At 49.6% G+C, this 27,552-nt stretch overlaps 2 protein-coding genes across 3 annotated transcripts in view; one reads left to right on the top strand and one right to left on the bottom strand.

The window, feature by feature from the left end:
- Positions 1-10,631, top strand: part of SLC5A6 (solute carrier family 5 member 6) — a 44,007-nt gene extending 33,376 nt beyond the window's left edge. Inside the window, exons 12-17 of one of the 2 annotated variants that reach the window (XM_063914971.1) lie at positions 414-481; positions 618-704; positions 4,153-4,334; positions 4,601-4,704; positions 5,345-5,499; positions 5,977-10,631. In XM_063914971.1, coding sequence (XP_063771041.1) covers positions 414-481; positions 618-704; positions 4,153-4,334; positions 4,601-4,704; positions 5,345-5,499; positions 5,977-6,141 — 761 coding nt within the window. In that variant the 3' untranslated portion in view covers positions 6,142-10,631. The remainder of the gene's footprint in view (positions 1-413; positions 482-617; positions 705-4,152; positions 4,335-4,600; positions 4,705-5,344; positions 5,500-5,976) is intronic. The other variant, XM_063914973.1, reaches the window with a different exon arrangement.
- An 11,360-nt stretch (positions 10,632-21,991) lies between these two features.
- LOC134911081 (transcription factor 23-like) overlaps positions 21,992-27,552 on the bottom strand; it is a 9,972-nt gene continuing 4,411 nt past the window's right edge. The window contains exons 2-3 of the mRNA XM_063919464.1: positions 27,411-27,552; positions 21,992-23,015 (exon numbers count right to left, since the gene is read on the bottom strand). The exon at positions 27,411-27,552 is cut by the window's right edge and continues 137 nt beyond it. Coding sequence (XP_063775534.1) covers positions 22,935-23,015; positions 27,411-27,552 — 223 coding nt within the window. The 3' untranslated portion in view covers positions 21,992-22,934. The remainder of the gene's footprint in view (positions 23,016-27,410) is intronic.

Genomic DNA, 27,552 nt, shown 5'->3' with positions numbered 1-27,552 from the left:
CCTTAACAATATGGGGTCAATCCAATTATGGGCAAAGATGTGTAAATTGGCCTGAGAGCGGGCCGCAAGGGGTGCGAGATGTGGTGCCGGCATTTCAATGGAAACTCGCACCCTTCGCCCATAATTGACTTGACCCTCCTTGTATGGTGATCATTGGTGAGCCGGTTTTACTATGTGACATAAAATATTCTTATTGAAGGATTTACTGCTTAGACTTTTGTGTAAATGTGTCTCCCATTCTTCACGGTTTCCTTCTAGTTAATGTGGGGGGCTGAAACGTTGGCGTGTTCTGTCTCCATAGCTCCGGCCTCTGGGAATTGCCTGGCGGCAGCTTCCGGGCCGTTTAGTCTCTCCTCTCATGTTCTCACCCCTCTTTGTCTGATGGATAATTATCATCTATGGTTTATGTGCAGCTCTTGGCTACGGTCTCCTCTGCCTTGGAATGACCTATTTATCCTCTCTGATGGGCTCCGTATTGCAGGTAGGTGGTCTTCTGTCCAAGTTATCGATTTTAGTGATGTCACTGGTTCCTATGAAACCCAAGTATTGGTCTAGCCCAGAAAATGATGTTCGGGCAATTCAGTATCTGTCACCGATTGGTTTTTCTCCCCCCGCAGGCAGCTCTGAGTATTTTTGGCATTGTCGGAGGACCCCTTCTAGGACTCTTCAGTCTCGGATTCTTCTTTCCCTTCACCAATTCCATTGTGAGTCGTCGTGTAATTCTGTATTGCCTGAATAATGCGCTTTCAAGCAATGAGGGGGATAGAATTACAGCAGCGGAAGGGTGACTCCATGCAGCCCTATAATTACATGAGCAGGCGGGCAGTCACTCTCCCCCAGTATGCGGCCCTATAATTACATCAGCAGGCGGCAGTCGCTCTCCCCCAGTATACTGCCCTATAATTACATCAGCAGGCGGGCAGTCACTCCCCCCAGTATGCGGCCCTATAATTACATCAGCAGGCGGGCAGGTACTCCCCCCAGTATGCGGCCCTATAATTACATCAGCAGGCAGGCAGTCGCTCTCCCCCAGTATACTGCCCTATAATTACATCAGCAGGCGGGCAGTCACTCCCCCCAGTATGCGGCCCTATAATTACATCAGCAGGCGGGCAGTCGCTCTCCCCCAGTATACTGCCCTATAATTACATCAGCAGGCGGGCAGTCACTCCCCCCAGTATGCGGCCCTATAATTACATCAGCAGGCGGGCAGTCACTCCCCCCAGTATGCGGCCCTATAATTACATCAGCAGGCGGGCAGTCGCTCTCCCCCAGTATACTGCCCTATAATTACATCAGCAGGTGGGCAGTCACTCCCCCCAGTATGCGGCCCTATATTTACATCAGCAGGCGGGCAGTCACTACCCCCAGTATGCGGCCCTATAATTACATCAGCAGGCGGGCAGTCACTCCCCCCAGTATGCGGCCCTATAATTACATCAGCAGGCAGGCAGTCGCTCTCCCCCAGTATACTGCCCTATAATTACATCAGCAGGCGGGCAGTCACTCCCCCCAGTATGCGGCACTAGAATTACATCAGCAGGCAGTCGCTCTCCCCCAGTATACTGCCCTATAATTACATCAGCAGGCGGGCAGTCACTCCCCCCAGTATGCGGCCCTATAATTACATCAGCAGGCGGGCAGTCTCTCTCCCCCAGTATACTGCCCTATAATTACATCAGCAGGCGGGCAGTCACTCCCCCCAGTATGCGGCCCTATAATTACATCAGCAGGCGGGCAGTCACTCCCCCCAGTATGCGGCCCTATAATTACATCAGCAGGCAGGCAGTCGCTCTCCCCCAGTATACTGCCCTATAATTACATCAGCAGGCGGGCAGTCACTCCCCCCAGTATGCGGCCCTATAATTACATCAGCAGGCAGGCAGTCGCTCTCCCCCAGTATACTGCCCTATAATTACATCAGCAGGCGGGCAGTCACTCCCCCCAGTATGCGGCACTAGAATTACATCAGCAGGCAGGCAGTCGCTCTCCCCCAGTATGCAGCCCTATAATTACATCAGCAGGCGGGCAGTCACTCCCCCCAGTATGCGGCCCTATAATTACATCAGCAGGCGGGCAGTCACTCCCCCCAGTATGCGACCCTATAATTACATCAGCAGGCGGCAGTCGCTCTCCCCCAGTATACTGCCCTATAATTACATCAGCAGGCGGGCAGTCACTCCCCCCAGTATGCGGCCCTATAATTACATCAGCAGGCAGGCAGTCGCTCTCCCCCAGTATACTGCCCTATAATTACATCAGCAGGCGGGCAGTCACTCCCCCCAGTATGCAGCACTAGAATTACATCAGCAGGCAGGCAGTCGCTCTCCCCCAGTATACTGCCCTATAATTACATCAGCAGGCGGGCAGTCACTCTCCCCCAGTATGCGGCCCTATAATTACATCAGCAGGCGGCAGTCGCTCTCCCCCAGTATACTGCCCTATAATTACATCAGCAGGCGGGCAGTCACTCCCCCCAGTATGCGGCCCTATAATTACATCAGCAGGCGGGCAGTCACTCCCCCCAGTATGCGGCCCTATAATTACATCAGCAGGCAGGCAGTCGCTCTCCCCCAGTATACTGCCCTATAATTACATCAGCAGGCGGGCAGTCACTCCCCCCAGTATGCGGCCCTATAATTACATCAGCAGGCGGGCAGTCGCTCTCCCCCAGTATACTGCCCTATAATTACATCAGCAGGCGGGCAGTCACTCCCCCCAGTATGCGGCCCTATAATTACATCAGCAGGCGGGCAGTCACTCCCCCCAGTATGCGGCCCTATAATTACATCAGCAGGCGGGCAGTCGCTCTCCCCCAGTATACTGCCCTATAATTACATCAGCAGGCGGGCAGTCACTCCCCCCAGTATGCGGCCCTATATTTACATCAGCAGGCGGGCAGTCACTCCCCCCAGTATGCGGCCCTATAATTACATCAGCAGGCGGGCAGTCACTCCCCCCAGTATGCGGCCCTATAATTACATCAGCAGGCAGGCAGTCGCTCTCCCCCAGTATACTGCCCTATAATTACATCAGCAGGCGGGCAGTCACTCCCCCCAGTATGCGGCACTAGAATTACATCAGCAGGCAGGCAGTCGCTCTCCCCCAGTATACTGCCCTATAATTACATCAGCAGGCGGGCAGTCACTCCCCCCAGTATGCGGCCCTATAATTACATCAGCAGGCGGGCAGTCGCTCTCCCCCAGTATACTGCCCTATAATTACATCAGCAGGCGGGCAGTCACTCCCCCCAGTATGCGGCCCTATAATTACATCAGCAGGCGGGCAGTCACTCCCCCCAGTATGCGGCCCTATAATTACATCAGCAGGCAGGCAGTCGCTCTCCCCCAGTATACTGCCCTATAATTACATCAGCAGGCGGGCAGTCGCTCTCCCCCAGTATACTGCCCTATAATTACATCAGCAGGCGGGCAGTCACTCCCCCCAGTATGCGGCCCTATAATTACATCAGCAGGCAGGCAGTCGCTCTCCCCCAGTATACTGCCCTATAATTACATCAGCAGGCGGGCAGTCACTCCCCCCAGTATGCGGCACTAGAATTACATCAGCAGGCGGGCAGTCGCTCTCCCCCAGTATACTGCCCTATAATTACATCAGCAGGCGGGCAGTCACTCCCCCCAGTATGCGGCACTAGAATTACATCAGCAGGCGGGCAGTCGCTCTCCCCCAGTATGCAGCCCTATAATTACATCAGCAGGCGGGCAGTCACTCCCCCCAGTATGCGGCCCTATAATTACATCAGCAGGCGGGCAGTCACTCCCCCCAGTATGCGGCCCTATAATTACATCAGCAGGCGGCAGTCGCTCTCCCCCAGTATACTGCCCTATAATTACATCAGCAGGCGGGCAGTCACTCCCCCCAGTATGCGGCCCTATAATTACATCAGCAGGCAGGCAGTCGCTCTCCCCCAGTATACTGCCCTATAATTACATCAGCAGGCGGGCAGTCACTCCCCCCAGTATGCGGCACTAGAATTGCATCAGCAGGCAGGCAGTCGCTCTCCCCCAGTATACTGCCCTATAATTACATCAGCAGGCGGGCAGTCACTCCCCCCAGTATGCGGCCTTATAATTACATCAGCAGGCGGGCAGGCAGTCTCCTCTGTACCTGATTTCCCTTCTCTACTCCTAGGGTGCCATCAGTGGCCTGGTAGCTGGACTCGTCATGGCGTTTTGGATCGGCATTGGCAGTTTTGTCTCTCGGATGCCAGCGGCCTTCTCCCCCCTGCTGAATGTCACCAGTGCCCCAGAGGTCGGGAACCTCACCACTGCCATAATGACCACAGTGCTAACGTCCGGGGCCGCCGCTAAAAGGTGAGCGATGCGGGAGGTGACGTTATGCCCAGCGCTGGCAGGAGTGACATTTGTAACATTAAACACACAGTAAATCAGCAAACGACATTCTAATTATTAACGTTGCATTTATGCAGTATATCCTGTAGCGTGGATTTGTGTAGTTTTATATTGCATTGCATGCTAGCGTGGAGTCTCCTGGTGCTCTCCACACTTGTACCACAGTGACGCTCTCCTGTAGATCCATGCTAGACTGATTCATGGTCTCCCGATCTTTCTCCTCCCAGCTTGACGGGCCTGCAGAGGTTCTACTCACTCTCCTATATGTGGTACAGCGCACACAACTCCACCACGGTCGTCATAGTGGGGATCATCGTCAGCCTGCTCACAGGTGAGAGTCTGGTTATCTCAGTGATCGTCTGGTGCGGGTGGCGGGCGCACACAGACCGCGTCCTATGAATGTGCCTCCGATTTCTCTGCAGCTCCTCACAGTGGTTTGTACTGGTATTGTGTAGTTTCCGACTCGTAACGTCTGCAAATATGACGGTCGTCGTCTTCATTGTGCGAAAGTGCCGACCGGGAATACCAATGCCAAACACTGTTGCGTTCTTATTGTACAGCGAAGAGCTTCCGGTATATGGGGTAATACGACCTCCGATTCTTATTTTATACCATATGTTGAAAGGGATCTTGAGCCTTTTACAGCTAAACTTCTTTCCAGTTGACTCCGTTTATAGTTGTGAAACCAAATACTGTATATCAGCAGCAGTTTGAGAAATCCTGCTTTACACTGTGCAAGTTATTATACTATTATAATGTCCGCTCTACTCCCCCGATAGGATCTCTGCGTGTCATCCAGTGTGTAGGTTGTATTCCCACCGCTCTCTGCGGGCTCACGAAGACCTGTAAAGTGTTATTTGGCCATCAGAGTTACGCTGAGAATCATAGCTGTGTAGTCAGTCGGTAGAAATGTACAGACTCCAGCTATAAAATAAAAAACCTATTCTATAATATAGTATATTATGTTTCAGGCCCTCTGAAGGGGAAGGACGTGGACCCCCGCACGGTGTACCTGGTTCTGCCCAAGCTTCTGTTCTTCCTGCCAGAGAGATACAAGGAGAGGCTGAGATTTGGGGTGGCACACCTAGAAGAGGTAGGAGAGCGTCAGAAGTCCAGGCTGTTGAAGGTAACACTGGGTTATGGAGGCTGACCTCTAATTCTGCGTGTCGGCTGGTGTCGGGGGAAGGTGGTTTCCTGCTTTAGGGAGAAGGAAATGGCACGTTATATTTGTGCGTCGCCATCTGCCGACGAGTGACTGCAGAAAGGAGTGTTCCGATCGCCTTTAGTTTATTGCTGTAATCACTTAATGCGTCAGATCTCCTCTCTGTAGACACACATTAGGGGTCCTCTGTAAAATGCTCCTAGTCTATTTTCGGCAGAGTGGGTGTGTAGGATTTGGGTGGGGTGAGGACGTGGTGCGGTTCTGTGTACAGCTATGTTAATAGGCAGTAATGGCGCGGTCCATCTGGTGTATTTCCATAGTAAGGGTATTGCTATGTGCATGTCCGTAAAATAAGTTGTGCCGTAGCGGTCACTCCTATACAGTACGTGAGTTATGCGAGGTGTGTTTCTCTGTTCCTGACCATGTCTGTGTCACACACAGGATGAGCAAAACCTCCCGAAGCCCGTAGAAGCAGACAAGTCCTATAACGGTTTCCTGAATGGAGGTGTCAAAGGAACCCAGAAGGAGGAGATGGAAGAGTGTTGTGCTGGATTTTCTCGTTCCGATGGTAGACACTCGTACGTTGTCCATGAGACGTCTCTCTGATGAAATACACTGCGCTAGGGGTGCAGAGCTTCCGGCCGGTCCGTGTGAGGAGCCCGGAGGACCTGTTCCGATGTGCTGCCTTCAGGATCTTGGAGAACAAACTAGAGATCGCTGTGTCTGCTATGACCCTGCCTGTTCCAGCAGTCTGTGGCGTCCACCTTCCTGCGTTCTCCTCTCGCCACATTGGTCTCCTGGATCTGTAACGGTCTTATGCCAGAGCCACCAAAGCCAGTTCTCGTGCCAGAAAATGTCATGTACCGTAAATGACTTGTGTACGTACGTGTATAGTGTCTATTGGACTCCTTAAAGACTGATCTCCCACCACTTGGCGTGATGCTGGTCTCCAAAATTGATGACTGTGTCTTTCATTGGAGGCTTTTGCAACATTTGTGTGACCTAGAACTGTAACCCTATCGTATGGGGATCTGGTTTGCCTTTACAGTCCATTGCAGCACATGATGTAGGTACTGTGATCAAAGTGTTGATGAATGATGTTGCTGATGTCCTTGAGCTGGTCTCAAGGTTTCCTGAAGTGTCTTGCGCACAGTGAGTAGCTACCCTCATCACAGACAGCCGGGGGGCGCTACTGGCCATCTTTACACTTTCCTCCCATGGTTTATATTGATCTCCCTACTGTTTCTAGACGCTGGTGTTCCAGAACGCTGTTTATTGCATCTACCGTAGTGAGCTGGTTTCCTTCTATATACAGTATGAGTTATTACGAAGCTGTCTCTGTGCTTGAGATCACCATTGGCCAAACTCTCTCTCTCCTCGCAGCAGATCATGTTTTCCAGAACACTTTTTAAAATGTGACCGTTCGTAAAGAATGCACCTGTGCACAAGGTAGGAGAGAGATAAAAGCACCAGCCAATCGGCTCCTAACGGCCATGTGACGGGCTGTGATTGATAAGTGACAGCTAGGAGGTGGTTGCCTTGTACTTTATCACTCTCCAAGGTTTTATACATTTCCCCGTAAGTCTTATAGAGGCCACTGAGGACATCCTTTGACCACCCCTGCTTTAGGTGACGTGATAAGTGTCTCTGGCAGAGTCCAGACCACTGTGGTGTCCTTCACAAGGGGGTGAGGTGGGCCTGTTCTTCCCCCTGGTCTGTGGAGATGGCACAGGTCTGATGCCTAAATGAACCATACATCATTATACGCTGCAGCTGTGGGTGGGAAGTGCTGCTCTCCTCTGTAACCCAAGTATAGTTCTTTTGTAGAGTGACGTGACTTACAATCCTAGTCCTTTAATGACCCGGAACTTTATGACGGCCTTCGAGGTCACCGTACAAATTGATGTATGCTGAATTTTCGCTTTACAGTTCTCGGACATTAATAACCTACCCCCATAATCGTAACGCATTCTCTATCATATAATGATGCTACCACTAGGGTGGTCAATCCCGGGATTTAGGCCAAAAATCGTTGGGATTGGAAGCTCCAATCCCAGGGATTTCGGGATCAGGCAGACCCATTGGTTTGTTTTGTTTTTTTTAATGCCGGACAGCATTGATCGTCCTCAGAAGGCTCAGGCGCTGCCCATCTCCCACCTCTCGGCTCCTCCTGCGCAGCGTGACGTAGCCAGCCGCCTGCCACCCGCCGCACGGATCTCGCCAAAGGAAGTGATCCAAGGTATCATGGTGAGTTGTGGGAGGGCTACACAGGAAACAAACCAATCCCGGTATTGAAAAAATGGCCCAGGATTGGCAACCCTAGCTACCACCCTTCCTTTTACTACACCAAAATGTTTCCACCAAAGACGTATGGTGGAGGCGGGTATTCTGTATGTTGGGGTGCACCCTGAACTACCTCCCATGAGGCTTCGCGCACATATATACTGTACCAAAAGCCTTTTAAAATAAGTACTTTAGATGGTGTGGGTTGTGTTTTACGTGCTAGGAGGGGGGCTACATCGTAGGAGCAGCCACTACGTGTAGTGGACCTGTGTAACCATCTGTGTAGTCCTTCCACCTTCTCAGGACCTCGGTGGCCGTTGCTGGGTCCGCCGGACTGTGTTTCTGGGTGGCTTCGCTTTCCCAGGGGCATGAAGAGCTTGCAGCAGATTGGGTGGCAGACAGTTGAAGTCTGTGCGAATCCTGTGATCCTGTTTATAGAATCTAAAGCAATTTGTCACTTGGCCGAATGTTGTGTCCTATCCATGAGCAGGTCAACCTAAAGGTGTCACCAGCGGGGAATTTAGATTAGAGACCGTCACTGTCTACGCCTGGTAACTCTTGTTTCTGTACTTGAATTTGTGGCGTCTGCTGCTAGAAGTTTTTCTTTTCTCTTTGAAATGGTGACCTGGCTGCTTCCATTGATCGCTCATTACAGTAAGTAGGCTAATTCAACGTATGCGTTTTACGTCCTCATCTTCCCCCAACTGACCGGCCTATGTCGTCATCTTTCCCCGACCGGCCTACGTCGTCATCTTTCCCCGACTGACTGGCCTACGTCGTCATCTTTCCCCGACTGACTGGCCTACGTCGTCATCTTTCCCCGACTGACTGGCCTACGTCGTCATCTTCCCCCGACTGACTGGCCTACGTCGTCATCTTCCCCCGACTGACTGGCCTACGTCGTCATCTTCCCCCGACTGACTGGCCTACGTCGTCATCTTCCCCCGACTGACTGGCCTACGTCGTCATCTTCCCCCGACTGACTGGCCTACGTCGTCATCTTTCCCCGACGGACCGGCCTCCTCCGCGTGTTGTGAGTTGCACTTGGTGTTCTGCAAGCAGCGCGTTTTATGAAACTGAACAAACACCTCAATAATAATGTGATGGGAAAGTCCCCGTACAGTTGTAAATTGCTATATTTATCTTCATGTGAGCCGTGTCCCGGTTTGTGTTGCGAGTGTGGTGATGACCTTACTGTGCGAGTATACACTCTGTTTTGTGCCTTTAATGTTTGTACGTCATGTGTAATGTACATAAACAAATACAAGGATATTTTCTAATCTGATAGTAAATTATTAAGTAATAACTGAATAGTGTTAATAATATTCTGACGGGTTATATACTGGGAATTTTGGAGAATTGGCTTCGACCAATTGGTGCAAAATCTCCCCCATTCACTTACTTATTGGGGACAGCTCTCCAAACCAGTACACGCGGAAAGATGCCAAAATATTGCACAATCCCGATTGCATTTGATTTTCTGAATTATAAAAATGATGCTACTCTGATTGCTATGTGTACAGCAGCTTCCTCCTGTACACCAGTTTCCAAAGATATCTCTCCCCTCCCCCTTATTGCAGGTGTGTTCTCTCAGGAACGCACTGAAGCTGAATTTATTTAAACTTGTATTTTTGGAGTGTCAAATGATTGCAGAGGGAAGGGGGGGGGGGGGGGGATTTTACAGAGCTCAGAGGGACATTCCAAAGCCTCTCTGCACACTACATTGTGCACCATCCGATCGGGGTAGCCTCATAACAAAGTACTGCTGCTTTAAGGCCATATCTGTTTCAGCAATATTTTTATTAAGCTGTAACGATGAGAAAAATCTCGGGCATTGCAACAGCTTAACAAGATTTGGATAACATGCCCTAATTAAGCTCTGGTATAGAACATACAGTGACTCTTGTACTGTTGCTACTTTATCTGCCAATTTGCACCAAATCCTGCTGTCCGGCATTCCTTTATAGACTAAGAGGTGCAGAAAATGTCAGTAATCCTGTAATAGTGTGTGCACCCACCACAGCCAGACCCCCCCTCTTCCACAGGGTCCCGGTTGCGTCCTTTCGTCCCTGGTCTTGCAGAGGGAGAGGTCAGGTGGAGTATGGTGAGGACTAATGCCCAATTACAAATTATTGGCAGCACTTCAAACGCAAGCTATTGCATCTGTTTTGCTGTCATTTGGATTTTACATCATTCTGGCCAAGTGGTAAAAATACTTGAAGAGAAAATCCCATGAAAATTAGGATTTTTAATTTAAAGTTGTTTGGTTTTTTTTCTCCACTTATTTGTGACGAAGACGGTGTAATTAAACTTTTAAGATCTTATGAAGTTGACTCTCTGTAACATGATACGCACAAGGCTGCTTTATAGCCAAAACCCCATTTGTCTGCGCGTTTCACACATCCGACCCATGAAGCTGTTGCAGAGGAACATTTACCAACTCTCCGTAATAACAGAACGTGTGTACTTTGTGTGACCCATGCTATAACTGGAAATCCTATCCGTGATCTCCGAACACGGGTGCCAAATACGATTCATGTGCCTCTGCTCAGGTAACCAGCAGTGTTGTTCCGGTCATGTGTATTTGGCTCCTTTTTTTTTTTTCTGTACATGGTGATTTAACTCGACTGAAACGAAGTGGAAACGTTTTTTCCGTCTTGTCTTGCACTGGAATCTGCCAAACGTATATATTTGAATAAGTAGAGTGTTGTATATTTAAATGTTATATCCTTAATTTATGTAACGTCATTCCATGATTTGTACATGATGACCTAATTTGAAAAGTTTTCACAATAAAGATAATGGAAAAACAATGCCCAGCGTGATCTGTAATATAATATACTGCCATCTAGTGGTGATACTATTATATAAAATAGTTGATTTGTAAGACGTTAGAACAGTGGTTTCCAAACTGTTTTGAATCACGGCGCCCTAGAATATCAGAATTTTTTTCACGGCACCCCTAGGCCAAAAATTTCTTATTGAGAAATTTAGAAAGAAATATTATATTAAGTAGATTGCGTTTATATGTCATCCTTAGGGTCAGTTGTGTGGTGAGGGACAAGATTTGCTTCTGTTTGACCACATATTTTATGTCTGGCAGCCACCAGCACTGGTTTTGCCTATTATATTGACCATGAATAATTTGAATTGGTCCTGGACCACCAACCCTGCAAGTGTCCCGAGGCACCCCAGGGAGCCGCGGCGTTAGAATAAATGTACGGAAATGGTTATTGATCTGACAGAGAACAAGAGAGATCTGTTTAGCCCCGGTATTCTGGTAATATTCAGGTCTGCAGTCCTGGCATAAGCCTGCACTTGTAGGTCTGAGCTGCCGGTATCCGGACTCTAGGTTGACACCCATTAGGTCAACATTGGTTGACACTAGAAATAGGTCGACATGACTATTAACTCGACATGAGTTTTTCACATTTATTTTTCCTTTTTTGAACTTTTTCATACTTTACGATCCACGTGGACTACGTTTGGGAACGGTAACCTGTACCGAGCGCAGCCCGGCACCTTGCCCGAAGCATGGCGAGCGGACACGGTGCACTAATTGGGGTTCCCGATCACTTTACGAAGAAAACTACACCCAAAAAACATGAAAAACTCATGTCGACCTTTTTTCACGTCGACCTAATGGCCATGTCGCCCCATTTCTAGTGTCTACCTAGACACTGCCGACCCTGAGTCCGATACCCGGAGCTGCCTGGTCCCATCATTCAGCAGCTGAGGTGTTTAGTTACAGCTCCTGTGCTGGACGGATTATTGCCCCCTTTCCACGCTAACCTCCGCGCTGGTCCTGAGCTGCGCAGCGCAAGCCGAATCAGGGACACACACAAACCAGTGCCCGGTACGCACATTTATAGTAAAGCTTCACCGCTGGTTTATTCATTAGCACATGGCAGGAAGTCGTATGTGGGCGCACAGGAAGACCACACCTTGTGCATTTTGGGGTTGCACATAGACTGTGTCTGTTCTATCGTTAGACTGACGGGATTGCGTCGGACAGATATGTAAGAAGTTTGCAATATGCCAGGAGTATAGAGGCATTTGCAGGCTGGGCCAGTATTTTTGTCACTTCATATATGACTCCTAGGAGATGCACAGTGAAGACCGTGATCCGCTCTCCTATCTGTCATGCAGAAAATATCAACCCGGCCGTATATAAGAGCCCCCAGCCTGTGGCCTTGTGCGTGTTATACAGACACAGGGCTCCTTGGTCACTGCTAGTATCTGTATATGTCACAGTAAGGGGTTAATTATCGTGCACCTCGATCTGTTACACATTTTGGGAAGCGTCATCTCACGGGTGAGAGGCAGCAAGAAGTGAGTTGTGTGCCGCACCCTACCGCATTTGTGATATTTCACTATTAGCGCACACTGGACCTTCTTGTTGTAAAACGGAACTGTCCTCTCCTGTGTGTTAGCACTATTACGTTACATGAGAGAGCGATGGGTCGTAGCCCATCCTGAGATCTGATGGTTCTGCTGTGTACATATATAATAGGATTGTCTCTCCTGCAGATCGTCTCAACTGCGGTCCTGTGTTCCGAGTCCTGTGTTTCCTCGCACCATCCATCACCTGTAATGACCGGAACAAGCATTTGTTTGGGCGCTTCTTTATAAGGAGAGAGAGAGAGATGGAGCTTAAATGTTGTTCAGAGTCCTCTCTTGTGCAACGGAGTATGTGTAGGGGGGTTTGTTTCCTTTCCGTCTTTTGCTTGTTAAATTCAATGGCTCGTGTTCAACTATTTGCAACAGCCGTCCTCCTCCTCCAGTCCCGAGCTATGTCCCTAGTTCACATAGCGTTTGCTGGATTGGGATAGAGATCCCCCTCAGAGGGGCTGCAGTCTAGAATGCAGCTGCTTAAGCTGGATAATGTGGACTCAGAGTAATAAAACTCGCCCCAAAACTAAGACGATGTTACCGGTTCTGTGACCTCATTAGTAAGGTGCCTTATGAGCCCTGCAAATGGCCTTTGCCTCTATTGACCCCGTGATCCTGCCCCATTTCTACCCTAATGCGCCCTTAGCTGCTCAATCTATAACCTTATTAGTATTTGTATTTTGCAGTGCTTTCTTTTTTTTTCTTACTCCTTTTTCTACATGTATAGATTCCACTGCTCGCTGACCACTTCCCCTTACACTATCACATACAGGTTCTTTTTACACATCTTATGCGAGGTTTTGGGGGGGGGGGGGGGGGTTTTACTTTTTTTTTTTTTCTTCCTCATAATAAATGTTTATTTGAGATGAAGACCATAGAGGAGGAGGTTGCAATAGTCCAAGAGGGGGTGACAAGTGGTTGAAAATCTTCATTGCATCCATGGGGAGAAATGTTCTGATCCTGGAGATGATTCAGAGGTAGCAGCAGCATGTTTGGGAGCGGGACTCGATGTGTGAAGTGAAGAAACGGCCTATGCACCAGTGACCTATTTGGGTTTCCTGTCAATGGGTTGAGCCAGGATAGGAGGTGAAGGGACCCTGGAGGGAGTGGAATATGATGTTTGATGAGGATGAAAGAGCTAATGAGATAAGAGTAGCCATACAGAGGGAGATTGGAAGGGGTCCAAGAACGGACTATTCTGGGACTGTAGTGAAGGTAAGGATTGAGACCAAAATAGCAATTGGAAAGGTAGGACAACCTAGAGAAGACAGTGTTACAGAGATCAATCATGGAGTTTGTAGCAGGAGAGAGTGGTTCACCGTAACAAAGACAGTACAGCTGTAGCAGGAGAGGATGAATCTGGAAAGGAGGAAGTCACACTGAGAAAATTATAAATTTTCTTTTTTAAAGCATTTTTGTATGCCAGAGTTTTGGTGAAGATGGCCAAAGGCCAAGAGTAAAGTGGCAGAATCCAAAGCGGAGGTGAGGGTGCTGTGCTGGAAGACTGCTTAGTATGGGCAGGAGAAGACCGAGAGATGACTCAAGTGGGAGAGAGCACATTGTATGTTCAAGGACCTGACAGTTGCACTTGGTAAGAGTAGCCTGGTGGGGAGAGGTATGAGAGGGGGAATGTGCTTGGAGATATCACAGCAGTGGTAAAAGGTCAGATCCAATGAGCTGCTATTTGAGTGGCGGTAGAGATGGTCCATTGTGATAGGCTGAGAAGTTATGTTAGAGAAGTTTGGAGGTTCAGTAGTGGCGTCTGGGGGAGTGTCAGTGGCTGAAGTCACCCAGGATGAGGGTAGGGGAAGACTGATGAAGAGAAACTGACGGAGTCAGGCTTCAAAGTTATCACGGAATTGGTAGACCGAAGCAGAGGACACTACAAGGCCACATCACAAAGGAGAACGGGGTGGAAGAGGCAAACAGAGAGGACCCAAAGGAGGAAGAAAGGTGGGGCTTGTGTGGTCTGACATGGGAGTACCCACGCTTTCAGGCTCTGATGCGTATGTTGGTTCTACACAAGAAATGTTTCAGTGAAGATCAATTTAGTTCTAGGTCATGTGCGTGGACTTGCTCCTGTATCCATGGAAAGTTAGAATAAGGCAGAAAAAGGACTAACACTGTTGTGTGCTCTGTTGTACAATACTACTTTTACAAATCTACTCTAGCATCCTTATACGTGTCAGAAAATGTCTAAGGGAAGTATCTACTGGACAGAGTCACATCGTGTTGGCTGAGGAACGGGTCTCTTCCTTCATCCCATATTCCGTAGGATAAAATGAGACTTTCTTACTGCCACGCCCATTAGCCTTCATTTTGTATTGGCTGGATACTCAGTGGTGTTTAATACCACTTTCACACAGTCGCAATAACCGGGTTAATCAGAGTTGCGGCTCTGTATGAAAGGGTCCCCAAAAAAAATCCCCAGGTCTAGTGACCCAGGAATCCAACTTTTTGTAGCTTGCATGGTCTGTCCTGGGAAGGATTCATGTTATGAGGCAGTGTGAACAGGTAACCCAGATTATCCAACCCAGGTCCTTTTAACACCCTATGGAGAGCTGGGTCACTGGTGCTTGGAGATGATGGAGCAGGCTCACCGCTGCTGTGACATGTCTTGAAACCCATGTTCAGTGACCCGAGCTGGACCCAGGAATTTAGTGTGAAAGGGTGTAAGTGATACTGAGCTTCAACCGTTGCTTCATATTATGTGTTTATACTGTATATCTTCTGTCATCCTCTGGGAGTGGCATACCCTCCGTTATCTGTTATTCTTTCCATATTGTGCATATACAGTAACTGGTAATGACTTTCTGCTCCTACAGTCCTAATGTGTGAGAAGGGATTGGCCTTTTACTCCTCAAATTGATTATCTGATTGAAAGCAGTTGAGTGCTATCAATCTAGAGGTAATAAGTATGCCCCCACATGGGGATGAATTCATAATGTCACCATTCCTAATGTTGACATTGGACATATTAGCAGCTGTAGAATGTCCATTTGAAAAGCCAACATTCTGCACAGACTGGCAGGGAAGGGGAAGGTTAGGGTTAAGCTACACGAAGGGAGGGTTAGGTACTAGGGGGAGGGTTAAGCTTCGACTGTGTGAAGAGAAGTTAGGGTTAGGCTACTGAAGGGGAGTGTTAGAGTTGTTCACTGGGGGGGGTTTAGGCTTAAATTGCGGGAAGGGGAATAAGGGTTAAACTACAGGAAAGGAGGTTAGAGTTGGGCACTAGGATGAGGGTTAGGCCACAGGAGGGGAGGATTGGGCTACAGGAAGGGAGGTTAGAGTTAGGCTCTAGGGAGAGGGTTAGGCTACGGTAGCGTCTAGTTCCCCTTCCGTAAATGTTAGCCGGTGACATCACAGGCCATGTGACCAGACCATGTGACGGTCCGTTTTTCAACAGGGTAGCATCTAGTTTCCCTTCGTGGAGAGGACCTTTCCCATAAGACATGTCACAAACTATTTGGAATAGTAACCTGTGGCGAGCGGAGCGAGACACCGAGCCCGAAGCGTGGCGAGCGTCCATTGGTGCATAGACAAAAACAAATAACCTATCTGAACAGCGGGGAACAAAAATTTACATAAACAAGGGGAAATAGAGGGTTTATAATAAATAATCTAGTTCCTCTTCAGTGACTGAAACAGAGGGGGATCTAGTCACCACTTTAATAGTGTCTAGTTCCCCTTCCGTAAAAACGTACATAAACAGAAGAGGAAATAGAAGGCTCATACTAAATAGTCTAGTTCCTCTTCAGTTACTGAAACAGAGGGGGATCTAGTCTCTACCGTTAGGCTACGGGAGTGGAGGTTAGAGTAAGGCACTAGGGGGAGGGTTAGACTACGGGAAGGGAGGTTAGAATCAGGCACTAGAGGGAGGTTTATGCAATGGGAAGGGAGATTAGACGGAGGGTTAGAGTACAGGAAGGGAGGTTAGAGTTAGGCTCTATGGAGAAGGTTAGGCAATGGGAGTGGAGGCAGTGACGTGCGGTGGGGTGAGGCAGGTGAGGCAGAGCCTTTCCTGTCATACTTACGTTTAAACCAGAATTTTGTCTGAATAAAGTATATGAAAAATACTAATAATTTGTTTTAAATATCTTTTTTGAATTATTCTAATAATTTTTATAGCCCAAACTCTGGAGTAAAAAGTCTATGGCAGGTGAGGCAGTGCCTCACCTGCCTAACCTTTCCGCACACCTCAGATCAAAACTCACCAAATTTCCAGGAGTTTATACTGCTGCACCTGTGTATAATGCCCAGATGTACCCTTTGGCTCATATATTGCATGGAATTCTGGCTCTGGGGTTAGCCAGTGCCTTCTGAGCTATTTAGCTCACCGCACGTCCCTGAGTGGAGGCTAGAGTAAGGCACTAGTGGGAGGGTTAGTGTACAGGAAGGGAGGTTAGAGTAGGCACTAGCTTGAGGGTTAGGCTACGGGAGGGGAGATTAGAGTAGGCACTAGCTTGAGGGTTAGGCTACGGGAAGGGAGGTTAGAGTAGGCACTAGCTTGAGGGTTAGGCTACGGGAGGGGAGGTTAGAGTAGGCACTAGCTTGAGGGTTAGGCTACGGGAAGGGAAGTTAGAGTTAGGCACTAGAGGGAGGGTTAGTGTACAGGAAGGGAGGTTAGATTTAGGCTCTATGGAGAAGGTTAGGCAATGGGAGTGGAGGTTAGAGTAAGGCACTAGTGGGAGGGTTAGTGTACAGGAAGGGAGGTTAGAGTAGGCACTAGCTTGAAGGTTAGGCTATGGGAAGGGAGGTTAGAGGCTTGCACTAGAGCTTAGACTACAGGAACGGTGGTTAGAGTCAGGCACTAGGGGGAGGGTTAGTGTACAGGAAGGGAGATTAGAGTAGGCACTAGCTTGAGGGTTAGGCTACGGGAGGGGAGGTTAGAGTAGGCACTAGCTTGAGGGTTAGGCTACGGGAGGGGAGGTTAGAGTAGGCACTAGCTTGAGGGTTAGGCTACGGGAGGGGAGGTTAGAATAGGCACTAGCTTGAGGGTTAGGCTACGGGAAGGGAGGTTAGAGTAGGCACTAGCTTGAGTGTTAGGCTACGGGAAGGGAGATTAGAGTAGGCACTAGCTTGAGTGTTAGGCTACGGGAAGGGAGATTAGAGTAGGCACTAGCTTGAGGGTTAGGCTACGGGAGGGGAGGTTAGAGTAGGCACTAGCTTGAGGGTTAGGCTACGGGAAGGGAGGTTAGAGTAGGCACTAGCTTGAGGGTTAGGCTACGGGAAGGGAGGTTAGAGTAGGCACTAGCTTGAGGGTTAGGCTACGGGAAGGGAAGTTAGAGTTAGGCACTAGAGGGAGGGTTAGTGTACAGGAAGGGGGTTAGATTTAGGCTCTATGGAGAAGGTTAGGCAATGGGAGTGGAGGTTAGAGTAAGGCACTAGTGGGAGGGTTAGTGTACAGGAAGGGAGGTTAGAGTAGGCACTAGCTTGAGGGTTAGGCTATGGGAAGGGAGGTTAGAGTCTGGCACTAGAGGGAGGCTTAGACTACAGGAACGGTGGTTAGAGTCGGGCACTAGGGGGAGGGTTAGTGTACAGGAAGGGAGATTAGAGTAGGCACTAGCTTGAGGGTTAGGCTACGGGAGGGGAGGTTAGAGTAGGCACTAGCTTGAGGGTTAGGCTACGGGAGGGGAGGTTAGAGTAGGCACTAGCTTGAGGGTTAGGCTACGGGAAGGGAGGTTAGAGTAGGCACTAGCTTGAGTGTTAGGCTACGGGAAGGGAGGTTAGAGTAGGCACTAGCTTGAGGGTTAAGCTACGGGAAGTTAGAGTTAGGCACTAGAGGGAGGGTTAGTGTACAGGAAGGGAGGTTAGATTTAGGCTCTATTGAGAAGGTTAGGCAATGGAAGTGGAGGTTAGAGTAAGGCACTAGGGGAGGGTTAGACTACAGGAAGAGAGGTTAGAGTCAGGCACTAGAGGGAGGTTTAGGCAATGGGAAGGGAGATTAGAGTGAGGGTTAGTGTACAGCAGGGCTGGCCACACCAGTCCTTGAGAGCTACCAACAGTTCACATTTTCCAGACCACCTAGCTGGTGCACAGGTATAATCATTGCTAATTAAGAAGTGCTGCATTCATCCCTAACTGACAATTCTACAGATCTCCAAGAGGCCTGGAAAACATGAACTGTTGGTAGATCTCGAGGACTGGTTTGGCCAGCCCTGGTGTACAGGAAGGGAGGTTAGAGTTAGGCTCTATGGAGAAGGTTAGGATATGGGAGTGGACGTTAGAGTAAAGCACTAGGGGGAGGGTTAGGCTACGGGAAGGGAGGTTAGAGTCAGGCACTAGAGGGAGGTTTAGGCTACAGGAAGGGTGGTTAGAGTAAGGCGCTAGGGGGAAGGTTAGTGTACGAGAAGGGAAGCTAGAGTCAGGCACTAGAGGGTTAGGCTATGGTAAGGGAAGTTAGGGTTAGGCACTAGAGGGAGGATTAGGACATGCACAACAGGCAGGGACAAGAAGGAGGGACAAACATCCACATTACTGCTACTCATGTGTTACGTGATACATTGCAGTTTTTCATGCGCCATCTGCTTACCATGACTATTGCAGCTTGTGTGTGTGTGTGTGTGTGTGTGTGTGCGCGCGCGCGCGCACTGTACACTTCTCACATATGTGTAATATAAACTCTCCCCATCTCTGCCTTACTGAGCATGAAATGTGCCAGGACCTATAACTAATATCACTGGGGGACTGGTGAGGAATGCTCCATACGGGATCTTAGGGTTTCGTTCTGCACAATGGCCTATATAGTATCCTTCATACCGCACTTGATGCTGGAGCCTGGAGTCCAAGCATGGCGATTTCAGCCCAAGGTCCTTCATTCATTTATATCTTACATACCAGTTACAGCCACCGACCTGGAAAAGGGGCAATAAACTCTTACGATGGGTACACTCTCTCTCCTTGCCGATGGGAGCGTGTAATCCCTCTGGGTGCTAGCCCATGCTGCAACTGCAGAGGTGAATATCTCTCGTCGCTGGAGGTACACGAGTAATGTGCCTCGCGCGCCAAGTTATATCAGAATGAAGACGAAACCGCAGACTGTTATTTTAAGAATGCTGAACAAGCCTTTCATGTGGCCACGGACGGGAACAGAGATATTTACACAGGAAAAAATGAAAACACGTTCCACTAAAACATCATGTTCCCAGCCCTGACCGTGGTAATTGGGTGATAATAGTGATTTATGCACAGGAACCGTCTCCGCTTTCACTGACTGCGATCTCTCATAGAGATGGAGATGCTGAAAGCGGATCAAACCGATTATACTCTGATCTGACCGTATACGTATCTTCTATACAGTGTTATTCTACATGGAGAGAAGTATATGGACACCTGAAAATCATGTCTGCATTTCTGCTTGTTGTGTATCTCATTCCAAACCTGTGGGCATTACTATACTAGAACATCACGCCGAGGTTTTGTATCCATTCACCCATGAGCATTAGTGAGGTAGGGCACCTATGTTGGGGATAAGGCCAGACTTGCAGCTGGGGTTCCAACTAATCCCAAACGCAATGCCCGTAGAGGATACTGAACAAGTAGGCAAGTATGCCCCAGGTGGCCTCCAGAAGACTTGCCTACTTTTCCAGGTGTGCTACTTTACATCATTAGAGTGCCCATACCAGATAAAAGCACAGTCGGGGCTTTGTGGGCCCCATAGCAACATTTTGAAGGGGCCCCTGTCCCAATGCCTCTAGATAGACACCTCTCCGCAGCAGTTGCTAGTTTTATGCCCCATCATAATTCCCTGGTTTATTTCCTGAACCGTAGTAGTGCCCTGGTTAATGTTACGCCCCATAGTAATGGTCTTTTAAGAAACCGATAGACATGAAAGGTGAAAACCACATTCACAGTAAATATATTTGGAACCCACCCCCCAAAGTTGCCAGCGATTCCCTATGGTTTCTAAACACCGCCCAACCCGCCATTAGTAAACTTACTTTAAATCTGACAATTTACAGGGGGAAAGTACTAGACAGACCCCTGGATGAGAGGCCACACCATTGTAACAGTAACCATGCCTAGTGTGTGCTCACCTCAGAACATTGTAGGCCCCTAAATCAAGTTAGATCATGGAATCGGTGCAGTGAAGTTACCATGCCTAGTGTGTGCTCACCTCAGAACATTGTAGGCCCCTAAATCAAGTTAGATCATGGAATCGGTGCAGTGAAGTTACCATGCCTAGTGTGTGCTCACCTCAGAACATTGTAGGCCCCTAAATCAAGTTAGACCATGGAATCGGTGCAGTGAAGTTACCATGCCTAGTGTGTGCTCACCTCAGAACTTTGTAGGTCCCTAAATAATGTCAGACAATCTAATCGGTGCAGCCAAATTACCATGCCTAGTGTGTGCTTACCTCAGAACATTGTAGGTCCCTAAATCAGGTCAGACAATGGGATCTGTGCAGTCAGGTAACCATGCCTAGTGTGTGCTCACCACAGAACTTTGTAGGTCCCTAAATCATGTCAGACAATGGAATCAGTGCAGCCAAGTAACCATGCCTAGTGTGTGCTCACCTCAGAACATTGTAGGCCCCTAAATCAGGTTACATAATGGAATCAGTGCCGCCATATTACCATGCCTAGTAAGTGCTCACTTCAGAACTTTGAAGGTCCCTAAATCAAGTTATACAATGGAATTGGTGCAGCTAAATTACCATGCCTAGTGTGTGCTCACCTCAGAACTTTGTAGGTCCCTAAATAATGTCAGACAATGGAATCGGTGCAGCCAAATTACCGTGCCTAGTGTGTGCTCACCTCAGAACTTTGTAGATCCCTAAATCAGGTCAGACAATGGAATCTGTGCAGCCAAATTACCATGCCTAGTGTGTGCTCACCTCAAAACTTTGTAGATCCCTAAATCAGGTTAGACAATGGAATTGGTGCAGCCAAATTACCGTGCCTAGTGTGTGCTCACCTCAGAACTTTGTAGGTCCCTAAATCAGGTCAGACAATGGAATCTGTGCAGCCAAATTACCGTGCCTAGTGTGTGCTCACCTCAGAACTTTGTAGGTCCCTAAATAATGTCAGACAATGGAATCTGTGCAGCCAAATTACCGTGCCTAGTGTGTGCTCAACTCAGAACTTTGTAGGTCCCTAAATCAGGTCAGACAATGGAATCTGTGCAGCCAAATTACCATGCCTAGTGTGTGCTCACCTCAGAACATTATAGGCCTCTAAATCAGGTTACACAATGGAATCGGTGCAGCCAAATTACCATGCCTAGTGTGTGCTCACCTCGGAACATTGTAGGTCCCTAAATAATGTCAGACAATGGAATCGGTGCAGCCAAGTTACCATGCCTAGTGTTTCTATTGCCCATCCCCCTCACCATCACCCAGTCACTGCAGGGTACGCCAGTGGCAATTGCACAGTGCGCAGAGCAGCTGATGACCTGTCTCCTCCTACACAGAGCAAGATGCGTGTGACCGTCTTCTGAGTTCTGTGATCAGTTGGACAAAGATGGCCACTGACAGGTTGTCAGGACAAAGCCCTCAGATGATGACAGTCCCCCTGAATAGGGACAGCTGGGGTTTGTGTGTGTAGTTAAGGTTGCTCTGTCCTAGGACATCTGGCTGCCAGTTACACAGATCCAGGATCACAGGAGGGGGATGTAGGAAGGGGAGGATGTAACAGGTCAGATGGAGCTCAGAAGGGAATTTCAAAGCCTCTCTGTTTAATACATCATGTTCTTGTGTGTGACTGTGGTTGTTCTGGTAGCCACATGACACTTTACAGAATGATATATCATTTATACGAGCCCAAAGAAACAGACCAAGAAGAAATGGTAAATACCAACATTATTCTTATAGCCTGCCAATGCAGAACAATTAGATTAGAAGTGTGTTAAAAAAACAAACAAACATGTAACAAGGTGGGATTGTAAGGGTGGGGGGGATAGATTTCATAAATTTCCAAAACAAATTTCCATTGCCAATTTTGACCAATGATTTTAAAACTGCAACCTTACTCAATATTAAACCATGCCGGTCTAGTATTTATTTTAGTTGCCGCTTTAAATCCATCGGTCACAGCCACCGATCATCTGCAACTTCGGCAAACAGTTGTACAGTAAATCTAGTCCCGCTCTCTTTAATTTGCCCAATATATGGCGAGTCACCGGCTTTCACCTATCGTATAACTGCTATGTCAGGAAAGCAGAAACATAACAAATATACTTATACGGATAATTTCTGAATACAGCAATTTTTTTATTGCATAGATGTTTTTAAAAAAAAAATATTTTAAAATATATTTTACCTTTTTCTAACCTATAATATTTATTCATTCAGTGGAACTGAAAGCCCAAATCTGACGCTGTGGCCCAGCGTATGGGCGACGTTATGGCAGCTGGCCCGGGGAAGCGATATATTGGCACGTACTGATCCTGGCCTCAACGATATTGTATGATAGATTACAGCAATACTTGATTTTTGCAACGATAAAGAAAAGGCATTATTGCCGCTATTGGGGCACTCATGATGCAAAGGCCCCTTAATCCTTGGTGGTGTTTTACCCAAAGGAAATACAAGTCTACGTCTACTCATCTTTCTTTTCTCAGTGACCCTGGGTTACGTTACTGGGAAAACTGCATCAGCCAACTATAGTTGCTCCCAAGCGGCACATTAAATATAAGTTCCTTCATTAGACGAAGACCAGCTGTGACCAGAGTCTCTACCACATTGTCCTGCATCTCCTCCATTCAGGCTTAATATTCCACTCCATCTAGTTCTTGTGCGAAGGGCATCCGGCTGATAAATCACATTCCAGCGCTTCGGCATACAGGCGGGCCCTCATCGGCCATTTCTGCAAGGCAGATACATGAAGAGAGACATTATAGAGGGGTGTAAATGTAAATGTTTTGAGGAACCATAATAGTTCCCAATGATTTAGGCGGTCGCCTCAGTATAGACCTGGGATAAAACTGTTGAAGGAGGCCTTAAAATATTAAAAAACAAGAAGTCAATGGAAGCTGTTCAACAGTTCTTTATACAGACACCAGGGGGCAAGTGGAGTCCTGGCACATCACTCCACAACCCCTATACTAGCCAAGCTGGCCTGGCTACCATGATTATATAGCCACTCACACCATTGGGCCCCCTAATCACAACGTGCAGCCCCGGAGTTCTTTTTAATGTAGGATGGGGGGTCTATAAACAATAGAAGGTGCCCACTATACTGATCATATCCTGTCTCAGCACACAGCAAAGCATGGGGCTCTTCGAGCAATGGTAACTTGAGAAACAAAGGACCTCCTAGAGGAGATGTCAATGCCACCTCTATGAGACTGGCCTGAGGGGCTGCCAACCCAGAACATAGGGACCTCCCCAAACATGAAGTGTCAGACCTTGCGCTAATTGTTTATAAAAGACACCCCCACCCTCTACTATTTACAGCTAGTTATGAAATTTGTCTATATAAAAATCTGCAAAGGCCTGCCACTGTCCCCAACATGCATGCACAGTGGGGGCCGGGTTGTGCCGTGCAACAGCTTCCACTGCTAGGGAGATGACAGAGGAGGAGGACCCACTTGTCCGATGGTAATAGGGTGTGCAAGGGAGCAGGGCTGGACAAAGCATCAGCAGGTGGGGTGGGCACAACAGCGGGCACAGAGGGAGCTGGGAAAGAAGAGCAGGGGCGGAGCAGCAGGCAAAGGGAGCTAGGAGAGGTGCAGATAGAGAGTGGGTGGGGTGGCACAAAGCACGGGTGGGATGGGCAGAGCAGCAGGTACAGGGAGCTGGGAGAGAAGAGCAGGGGAGGAGCAGATAGAGAGAGGGTAGGCAGAGCAGCAGGCAAAGGGATTTGGGAGACAAGAGCAGGGGCGGAGCAGATGGAGAGGGTGGGCGGAGCAGCAGGCAAAGAGAGCTTGGAAAGAAGAGCAGATAGGGGGTAGGCAGAGCAGCAGGCAAAGGGAGTTGGGAGACAAGAGCAGGGGCGGAGCAGATGGAGAGGGTGGGCAGAGCAGCAGGCAAAGGGATTTGGGAGAGAAGAGCAGGGGCGGAGCAGATAGGGGGTGGGCAGAGCAGCAGGTAAAGGGATTTGGGAGAGAAGAGCAGGGGCGGAGCAGATAGAGGGGGTAGGCAGAGCAGCAGGCAAAGGGATTTGGGAGAGAAGAGCAGGGGCGGAGCATATGGAGAGGGGGTGGGCGGGGCAGCAGGTAAAGGGATTTGGGAGAGAAGAGCAGGGGCGGAGCAGATAGGGGGTGGGCAGAGCAGCAGGTAAAGGGATTTGGGAGAGAAGAGCAGGGGTGGAGCAGATAGAGAGGGTGTGGGCGGAGCAGCAGGTAAAGGGATTTGGGAGAGAAGAGCAGGGGCGGAGCAGATAGAGAGGGGGTGGGCGGAGCAGATAGAGAGGGGGTGGGCGGAGCAGCAGGAAAAGGGATTTGGGAGAGAAGAGCAGGGGCAGAGCAGATAGAGAGGGGGTGGGCGGAGCAGCAGGTAAAGGGATTTGGGAGAGAAGAGCAGGTGCGGAGCAGATGGAGAGAGGGTGGGCAGAGCAGCAGGTAAAGGGATTTGGGAGAGAAGAGCAGGGGCGGAGCAGATAGAGAGGGTGTGGGCGTAGCAGCAGGTAAAGGGATTTGGAAGAGAAGAGCAGGGGCGGAGCAGATAGAGAGGGGGTGGGCAGAGCAGCAGGTAAAGGGATTTGGGAGAGAAGAGCAGGGGCGGAGCAGATAGAGAGGGTAGGCAGAGCAGCAGGCAAAGGGATTTGGGAGAGAAGAGCAGGGGTGGAGCAGATAGAGAGGGGGTGGGCGGAGCAGCAGGTAAAGGGATTTGGGAGAGAAGATCAGGGGCGGAGTAGATAGAGTGGGGGTGGGCGGAGCAGCAGGTAAAGGGATTTGGGAGAGAAGAGCAGGGGCGGAGCATATGGAGAGGGGGTGGGCAGAGCAGCAGGTAAAGGGATATGGGAGAAAAGAGCAGGGGCGGAGCAGATATAGAGGGGGTGGGCGGAGCAGCAGGTAAAGGGATTTGGGAGAGAAGAGCAGGGGTGGAGCAGATAGAGAGGGGGTGGGCGGAGCGGCAGGTAAAGGGATTTGGGAGAGAAGAGCAGGGGCGGAGCAGATAGAGAGGGGGTGGGCAGAGCAGCAGGTAAAGGGATATGGGAGAAAAGAGCAGGGGCGGAGCAGATAGAGAGGGTGAGCGGAGCAGCAAGTTAAGGGATTTGGGAGAGAAGAGCAGGGGCGGAGCAGATGGAGAGAGGGTGGGCAGAGCAGCAGGTAAAGGGATTTGGGAGAGAAGAGCAGAGGCGGAGCAGATAGAGAGGGGCTGGGCGGAGCAGCAGGTAAAGGGATTTGGGAGAGAAGAGCAGCGGTGGAGCAGATAGAGAGGGTGTGGGCGGAGCAGCAGGTAAAGGGATTTGGGAGAGAAGAGCAGGGGTGGAGCAGATAGAGAGGGTGTGGGCGGAGCAGCAGACAAAGGGATTTCGGAGAGAAGTGCAGGGGCGGAGCATATGGAGAGGGTATGGGCGGAGCAGCAGGTAAAGGGATATGGGAGAGGAGCATGGGCAGAGCAGATAGAGAGGGTGTGGGCGGAGCAGCAGGTAAAGGGATTTGGGAGAGAAGAGCAGGGGTGGAGCAGATAGAGAGGGGGTGGGCGGAGCAGCAGGTAAAAGGATTTGGGAGAGAAGAGCAGGGGTGGAGCAGATAGAGAGGGTGTGGGTGGAGCAGCAGGTAAAGGGATTTGGGAGAGAAGAGCAGGGGAGGAGCAGATAGAGAGGGTGTGGGCGGAGCAGCAGGTAAAAGGATTTGGGAGAGAAAAGCAGGGGTGGAGCAGATAGAGAGGGTGTGGGTGGAGCAGCAGGTAAAGGGATTTCGGAGAAAAAAGCAGGGGTGGAGCAGATAGAGAGGGTGTGGGCGGAGCAGCAGGTAAAGGGATTTGGGAGAGAAGAGCAGGGGCGGAGCAGATGGAGAGGGCGTGGGCGGAGCAGCAGGTAAAGGGATTTGGGAGAGAAGAGCAGGGGCGGAGCAGATAGAGAGGAGGTGGGGCAGAGCAGCAGGAAAAGGGATTTGGGAGAGAAGAGCAGGGGTGGAGCAGATAGAGAGGATGTGGGCGGAGCAGCAGGTAAAGGGATTTGGGAGAGAAGAGCAGGGGCGGAGCAGATGGAGAGGGTGTGGGCGGAGCAGCAGGTAAAAGGATTTGGGAGAGAAGAGCATGGGCAGAGCAGATAGAGAGGGTGTGGGCGGAGCAGCAGGTAAAGGGATTTGGGAGAGAAGAGCAGGGGCGGAGCAGATAGAGAGGGGGTGGGCGGAGCAGCAGGTAAAGGGATTTGGGAGAGAAGAGCAGGGGCGGAGCAGATAGAGAGGGTGGGCGGAGCAGCAGGTAAAGGGATTTGGGAGAGAAGAGCAGGGGCGGAGCAGATGGAGAGGGTGTGGGCGGAGCAGCAGGTAAAAGGATTTGGGAGAGAAGAGCATGGGCAGAGCAGATAGAGAGGGTGTGGGCGGAGCAGCAGGTAAAGGGATTTGGGAGACAAGAGCAGGGGCGGAGCAGATAGAGAGGGGGTGGGCGGAGCAGCAGGTAAAGGGATTTGGGAGAGAAGAGCAGGGGCGGAGCAGATAGAGGGGGGGTGAGGTGGCACAAAGCAGGGTTGGGATGGGGCAGAGTAGCGGGTAAACAGAGGTGACCTGGCATATCCATTTACTAGTATACAGATGTGTTCTCATGCATACGGCACATAACACCCAGAATCTGCTCTGAGAGATGCACTAAAGACGCCGGGCTGTGACTGTAACCGCACAGGAATTAGTGTTACACGCGCACAAAGTCGCAGAAGAAACACAACTTGGCGTGAGCTGAAGCCGCTGCATCGTAACGCCTCATACACAGGGTGAGATGTACTAAGCCTTGGAATCAGCTCCTGTCCGTCATTTTTCAGACACAGCCTGTAACATGACAGGAGATGATTGGTTGGTACTTTATCTTTCTCCCAGGATTAGTACATCTCCCCACAGACTCAGACGCACACAGATGTACAATGTCGCACATCACATGGATCAGTGTAAGCCAGCAATGCAGTTTTGTCACTTTCAGACGCACCTTTAGAGCAAGAGAGACGCTCGGAACCTGTGGCACCGAGAGGGTCTGTTTGGTGCGTCTGTAGCCGCAGTGTATGCGGACACATCTGTACATCTGTCAGTATTATTAGTGACTCTTATATAAAGCAGCCTGTGTATTAGACCTATGTCCGACCACCCATTATCCATCTTACCTTCATGGGGTGCAGGTAGCCTGGGCCTCTCCCCATCTGGCAGGTGCCAGGTAAGTGTCTCCCCTGGTCCAGGGTGTGGGTGAGGTGGGCGATATAGCTGGTGGCCAGGACCAGGACGTCCAGCTTGGATAGTTTGGTGTCA

Source organism: Pseudophryne corroboree, chromosome 4 (genome assembly GCF_028390025.1).
Source record: "Pseudophryne corroboree isolate aPseCor3 chromosome 4, aPseCor3.hap2, whole genome shotgun sequence".
In the NCBI taxonomy this organism is placed as follows: Eukaryota; Metazoa; Chordata; class Amphibia; order Anura; family Myobatrachidae; genus Pseudophryne; species Pseudophryne corroboree.
The sequence above is the reverse complement of the archived record's forward strand: the minus strand, read 5'-3'. Positions and strand labels throughout refer to the sequence as shown.